The sequence below is a fragment of the Chenopodium quinoa genome, unplaced genomic scaffold (genome assembly GCF_001683475.1).
Source record: "Chenopodium quinoa cultivar QQ74 unplaced genomic scaffold, ASM168347v1, whole genome shotgun sequence".
Taxonomy (NCBI): domain Eukaryota; kingdom Viridiplantae; phylum Streptophyta; class Magnoliopsida; order Caryophyllales; family Amaranthaceae; genus Chenopodium; species Chenopodium quinoa.
The window spans coordinates 62,152-69,900 of NW_018742410.1; the positions used below are offsets into that span (position 1 = coordinate 62,152).

At 37.0% G+C, this 7,749-nt stretch overlaps 1 protein-coding gene across 1 annotated transcript; it reads left to right on the plus strand.

Annotated features, from left to right (window-relative positions):
* Nucleotides 1–959: 959 nt before the first annotated feature.
* On the plus strand, nt 960–1,703 carry LOC110704557. Its single transcript, XM_021882367.1, has one exon. It carries the CDS (start codon nt 960–962, stop codon nt 1,701–1,703), a length of 744 nt encoding a protein of 247 aa, XP_021738059.1.
* Nucleotides 1,704–7,749: the final 6,046 nt, after the last annotated feature.

The window sequence follows — 7,749 nt, forward strand, 5'->3', positions numbered from 1 at the left end:
TCCTCTTCCGTGAAGTGGAGGGTTTCTTAGCCGACTGCTCCTTGTCCAGAGCAGGCGGCTTCTTGTTGATCAACTCTTGAATTTCTCCCTTGAAGTCCCTCATGAAGGTCATGAGTTCGTTCCTTGTGATGGGAGCAGACTCATCAGTCGGCTGCTGCCGAACAGGCGGTGCGCCTGCTGGCTCACTTCCAGTTTGAAGATGTTCCCGTTCCCTCCTTTCGGTATGACGGGTACGTCGGGCCCTTAGGGTCCCGTCTGAAGCTGTGTGAGCTTCAACTTCAAATTCATTCTCAGTATCGTGGTCCGACTGAACTAGAGGGTCGTCCAGGGGACGTCTCTCTTCAGGAGCCGGTACAAACGTGGATGCCATCTCAGAAGTACTCTCCCCACAGACGGCGCCAAAAATGTTTCGGGGTTTTCTGATGTCCTGCGGGAGAGTTACAATTCCGAGACTGGAACCGGACGCCTGTACCTGCAAAACAAACGGATGCTCCGGATGATTGGAGATCCGCCTCCGACGGTCAAGTTAGTACTTGATTAAGGAGTAATTAATGCGGAAATTAAAGTGATTGGGTCTCTCTAGGTGAGAGTGTTTAATGTGTGTAATCTGCGTAATCCCCCTTAATGAGGATTAAGGGAGGTATTTATAACCTCGGGAAACGTGCCAATCCTAGGTTTAGGTTAACCTTGGGCTGATTGGGCTTCCCTCGGAAGTTGGGCCTAGGTGGCCGACTTCTCCATTAGGCATGGAGTATGCCACATGTCATGACATAATAGGTCCAGGGTGGACGAATAAGCGTGTGCCACGTGGCAAGCCCTGAGAGGTCCAACTGGGGGACACTTGGCAGGACCTGATTGGCCCACGTGGCGCATTCCGATTGGTGGGAGAAAAATCCCCTAATCAAACTTCATTACCAGTTCCAAAATATGTAGAACTCAGGGTCATTAGTTTATCAAGCATGGCATACAATTTCAATGATGCTTTTTTCAGCATTGACCAAATGCTCAACGATGAAGGCAACATGGAAGACCAATATTCAAGCAATGAAGGAACTCAGAACAATCAACACAGTCAACAACAAGAAGAAACAACACATAATCCCAGAGCCAAGAAAGAATTGACTGTATCCCAGAAGAGACAGATTGTTGATGATTTTTTATTACAGCAGGAGGGTGGGGAAATACCAAGAGGATTTTTAACAAAGCAAGCAATCAAGTTTCATGTACACAGGTCAACTATTCACAGACTAATCAAAGACATTAAGTCACAAATGGCAGTGGGGAATGTGATAGATGTCAAAAGCAATAAGTTGGGCAAAACTGGACCCAAACCAACAGAATACACAGATGAGTTCCTGCAATCAACCCCATTGTACAAGAGGGTAACTGAGAGAAGCTATGGAGCAGCTCTCAAAATATCACATGTCACCATCCACAAGTTAAAGAAAAAAGGAAGACTCAGAACACATACAAGCACAAATCACCCTGCACTGACATCCAACCACAAGATAACAAGACTGAAATGGGTGTTAAGTCATCTACTGCCAGCTGAAGATAATAGGGACCCACAGTTTCTGGATATGCAGCAAGTAGTGCATATTGATGAAAAATGGTTCTACTTGAACCCAGACACAGGAGGTTCTACCTCCTGCCTAATGATCCTAACCCATACATGTGCCAACAGTCCAAAAGGTTCAAGGTAAAAGCCATGTTTATGGCTGCCATTGGGAAGCCAATTTTTGACCCCCAAGGAGTTGTCTTGCATGATGGAAAATATGGAATTTTTCCATTTGTGTATGAAAGCACGGCAAAGAAAAAAGGCAAAAACAGGGAGGCAGGTGTTGTGGAAACAAAGGCAATACAAAATGTCAATTAATAGGCAATCAGTGCAATGCTGCTGGAAAAAGTGATTCCTGGCATCAAACAGAAATGGCCATCCCATTTGTCCAAGGACATATGGATTCAGTGGGATAATGCAAGACCCCATCAAATTCCCAGGGATGAGGAATTTAATGCAGCTTGTCAGTCAGATGGTTTCAATATCCAATTCATTTACCAGCCAGCTCAGTCCCCTGACCTTAATGTGCTAGATTTGGGGTTGTTTAATGTCATTCAATCCATACAATACCAATCATTTCCTAGGAACTTAATGGAACTCGTTGAGAAAGTGAAAGAGGCTTATGACTTGTTTAATCCAATTTCAAACAAGCATTGTTGGATAACATTGCAATGTTGCATGGAAGAAATACTCAAACATCTTGGGGGGAATCATTTTACCCCTCCACACAAAGGGAAGAAAAGGCTGGAAAGACTAGGCATGCTGCCAGAAGTACTACATGTGGACAGGACTTTGGTTCAACAAGCTGTTGATCACCTCAACAGTATGTTCATAGAAATAGGTCAAGGCAATGACAATGATGAAGGAATGAAAGTTGATGCAGACTAAACACAACAAAGACAAATGAGCAAGGTAACAGTGAGATTGCCACACATAACCAATGAAGATCAAGGAAGCCACTAGGTAGTGTTTATCGGTTTTTTTTCCCAACTTTATTTGTGTTATTGTTTATGTGTATTTTGTTTACATTGAAGGTCAATTAGGTAAGGCAGTCTTGACTAGCTTTTGTTCAACATGTGTAATCTTTTGAAAGACCATATGATATGAAATGTGATGGTTTTATGTACAAAAAGCAATTACAGTAGTATTAAACTGTTTCACATATGCAGAAACAATATTTTAAATCCATCAAATGGGTGTTGTTTTTTCACATAAACTGCATAATTGGTTACCTCAACAACAACTTCTAGTTAAAGTTGTTGGAGCAATTCCAATGATGCAATTTTTTTTTTCAAACTGAGTCCCTTCATCACTTGGATTTTTCCCACCTAATAACACTAGATCAAGGGACTCCTAGATCAGGTAGGACCACACATTTAGGCTACATTGTTCTCTGAATGCACAAAACAGAAGGGACTCAACATCAGGTAACTTATATGCATGCCCACATGGTCTGTCAAGTAGGTTTCAAAGGACTCATTTATCACCATTTAAAGTAGGCTACATAGTCATCATCATTCATCAGATCACAAACCCCAAAGCCATTAGTGCCAAATAGGTACAACCTGAAGGATCCTATCTCACATACACAAGCAACTGACTACAATTGAGGGCCTAAAATTGCCAACATCATGCAGAGATTACCAACAACAAGGCACAACATACCCAAAAGAAGGACCTAACAGAAGCTGATACAACAGACTAATTCCCAAACTCAAGCCAATAGATGGCCAACAATCAGAATTAATCACATTGTGAAAAAAATGTCACAATTATACTAAATGCCAACCCTCAAAAGACAATCCACCAACAAAACAAATAAACCACATTTACCATGACAACATAGGGTGTCAGAATACAGGACTCATAAGCCAGAAATAAGGATAATCATGCACAAATTACTAACAACAACGCCCACAGATAACAAAATCAAGCCAGAATTTAGTAATCATAAGCTCTCAAAATTAGGATAATCATCCACAAATTACTAACAACAACACCCACAATTAACAACATCAAGCCAGAATTAAGTATTCATCAGCCAGAAAATAGGATAATCATGCACAAATTACTAACAACCACGCCCACCATTAACAACATCATGCCACAATTTAGTAGTAATAAGCCACAAATTACTAACAACAACACCAACAATTAACAAAACGCCAGAATTTAGTAATCATAAGCCAGAAAATAGGATAATCATCTACACATTACTAACAACCACGCCCATCATTAACAACATCAAGCCACAATTTAGTAGTAATAAGCCACAAATTAGGATAATTATGCACAAATTACTAACAACCACGCCCACAATTAACAACCCCCCAGAATTTTATACTCATAAACCATAAATTAACTAAATCATACACAAATTACTTCCAATCAACACGAAATAGCAAAAAGGGGCTTTTTTTCACAACCAACAACCAATTCACAGAATCAACATCATTGAACGAAATAGTATAAACTATAAAGGGTCAGAAAAGAGTTACGCTGCGTGATTAGTTAGAAGGGTTGTCATTCACAGCACCATTACCACCATCGCCAACAGGGGACCCAGATCTAGCCCTTTTCTTGCCAGAGACCACTCTAGCAAGCCCAAATCTACCAAGATCTTCTTTATTTTCCGGGATAGGGGCTACCGAAAGACTTTCAGCAACGTCACTGCTAACCACATCAACAGGACCTTTATTCTTCGAACCCTCATCTTTGTTGGCCAGATCTGCACCCTTAGACCCCTCACCTTCCTCATCAGAGTAGTAAGGCTTAAGTTTCGCACCCACACCGTACATACGGCGCATATCCAGGTAGGTGGCCCTTCGAGTTCCAATCAACCTCATCTTCCCAGTACAACGCTGGCATTTGTAGGTCGCAATAACGTTGTCATCTGGCTTCTTCTCATTTGGGGAACTCATTTTTTGGGTTTTTTCACAGAAAAAACTGGGTAAACCAGATCTGGAGGAATTAGGGTTTGAATGAAGAGAGAGAGTGAGGTGAACCAGACAATCAGAGGAAAATAGAGAGTGTGTGGTAAAATAAACAAGAGAAGAGCGAGAGTGTTGCAATTTGGAATGACTTCCAGATTTAAATCAGAGAACAACCTCATTAATGGAGGTAAGAGGTAGGTGAGGGATCAATTGACTGAGGTGCACAAAAACCAAAGAAGACAATTGACTGAGGTGAAATCTGTAATTGATGAGGGTTTGAAGAGCCTCATTAATGGAGGTAGGTGAAAGGACGAACTCAGTGAGGAGAAGATGAAAGGAGGGTGTGATGAATGACTGGGAAGAAAGATCTAGAAGAGGGTTGGTTTGGGTGGGAATCATTAGGTTAGATCTTTAGATAATAAGGTTTTTTGATTTTAATAATAAAAGAGGTTAGTGTATAATCAGATTTTAATAAGGGTATGATGGTAACTTTATCAATAAAAAAGTTACTTAAAAAGGGAATAAAAAAAAAATTGTTGCAACTAATAGGTAGCACCTATTTGTAGTATTTGTTGCAACTAACCGTTAACAGAGGGAGTATTTCTTGATTCCATATTAATAATAGATTACTAGTATGTGATAAGAATCGAAAAGAGAGATAATAGAGAGAAGTAAATAAAAAAGAGCTAGACTTATGTGATGTAAGGAGTAGAGAGAGATCATATGCAACTATGCATATAAATAAAAAATTATAATTCTTATGGATTTTTGAAATGATGTGTAATATCGTGATTTTGTATGAAACATTATCAAACAAAAGGCAAGATACATGAAATTAGGACCGGATGTTCACAAGACCGTGCATGCCCAAGTACATTTATTTGCTGTGAAGTTCAACATTATCGGACATCGATATCTCACCTTGCCACTAAATGTGCTATCTCATTGGAATACCCTTCTCCTTTAAATATACTTCAACGATTATTTCAATTTTAAATGGGCCTGTATAGAGTGTATACTAGATTAAGGCCATTTGCTAATGCCCCAAACAATCTCCACTAATTCTTGTTTATTTTGGCTCCACTAATTTTTGTTCATAATTTGGGCCTAATAGAGCAAGTGGATCATTTAGCTAATGCCCCAAATAATCTCCACTAATCTTTTCTTTTTTATAATTTGGGTTTCACTGATTCTTCTTCATAATTTGGGCCTAATAGAGTAAGTGGATCATACTATTTCACGTGTAGAATGATTGGTGGAAAATTGGACCCGAAGACAATAGCTTTTTTAATTTTATATGGTGTAAGTAGTATTTTTGCTAGAAAATACCAATGTAGTGTATAAAGCTGAAATATTTTATAGGACTCAATATTTTTATACATAAACATAATACGTTACTACCTCCATTTTAAAATGTATTTTTTTTTTTTTGGTTTGCACAAATTTTAAAAATTATGTTTTTCTTTCTTCTATTTGCACGATTTTAAAACGTATCATTGACCATCATATCGAAAAGTTAGAAAATAACATGATCTACTAAGGCCCCTTCAAAGCCTCGCTCCTGGTTCATGATCATCATTGGATTGAGGTAAGTCAAGCAATAGAGTTTAAGTTTGAAAAAATAAGGAGGTAGTTTGCCGTAAACTCCGTACATAAAATTTGACTTATTATTTATTTATTTTTTGTTGAAGAATTTGACTTATTATTTAAAATGATATCCTTAAGAATGTACTATTCCGTAATATTGAATTGGTTAAAATTCTCTTCTTCTCACACACAATGTGTTACTGTTACATACCTTAGTCCACACTATAACAAGTCCACACTATAACAAAATTAAATGGAATATTAATCATTTTTCTAGATTATTTGACCTTAAGGGAAATTTTTTTTTTTTTTATTTTTTTTTTTGAGGGAAATAAAAGATTTAATAAAAGTGGTCTACTAATAAAATCATAGATTTTCAATTTCAATTTAGCGTTAAAAAAGTAATTATTATATAGAAACATTTTTTTATAATCAACCTAAAAAAAGATGATCATATACAGAGACTTTTGCAATGCAAGATTTCCCACCAACTTTGCATATTTATTCTTTAATTAAATGTAAAACATTGACATAATCTTTTGGGTGGCATATAAGATTTGACTAGCAAAACAATTGGATTAATGACACAAATAAAAGTGGCGGGGTTAAGTTAATATAAGATCGAACACACAAAATCTTGTCATTAAAAAAATTAATTATTATGCTTTTAAGAAGAGAAAAAGAAAAAAGAAAAGAATAAAAACAAACCTTCTTTAAACAAATGGCCTACAAAACTAAGGAGTAATAATAACGACCCCTCCATGCACTAAAAAAAAAGTTATTTTTATTAATTAAGAATAATATATATTCGGATATCCAAAGTATAACCCTTTTGGGGGGCCCAATAAAGGCCACTAGAGAAAATCGGGCAAAGAATTCAAAAGTGGAGGGAAAAAGCAAGTGAAGGTTTGCATGGGACTTAACAGGAAAAATTAAAGCAAATTAATTTATTTGTCGCCTTAATTGGACGATCTTATTGACTCATGTCACTTCTTATTTTCGTAGGGTTGGCATATTGCTTTCATCAGCATAAATACTATAGTCTCAGCACTCTCAGGAGAGAACAGTGATACTCAAGACTTAGCTTGCTCGTCGATTATTGTATCTGTACACTTAATGTCGAATACATACTAAGACGTATTATTAATAGATAGAATGAGTGAATGTATATGAATTTGATCAAAAGAGTTTGTTCAAAATTAAAAAGTTGATGATATTTAAGGTGATGATCACCAAAAAGTGACATTGATCAGGCTGTGAGTATTAATGTAGGTCAACTACAATTTAGCTTTAAGTTGGTAACTAATTATAGTCCATATTGGCTAGTATATTGGCAAATGGCCATTTTATTTTGTTAGTAGCATTGTATCATTTATTTCGTTTATTATATATATGTGTCTACTCTCCTCAAACCACCAATTACTTATTTTACATCAAGTTTAACAAGTTGATCAAATAAAAGATCAGTTCGAAACTAATGGAAGACCCTATCTACAAAATTAAATAGTTAAAAAAAAAAACCCCTACAAATCAAACCAAGAGAAAACTAGAAGATTTGTCTGAATCATTTTGCTTTATGTTTCTTCTACCTTTGCATTAAAATAAATATATATTTACATACACTCCATATTTCAAAGTAAATCATATTGTTTGGACACACATTGTTCCCCA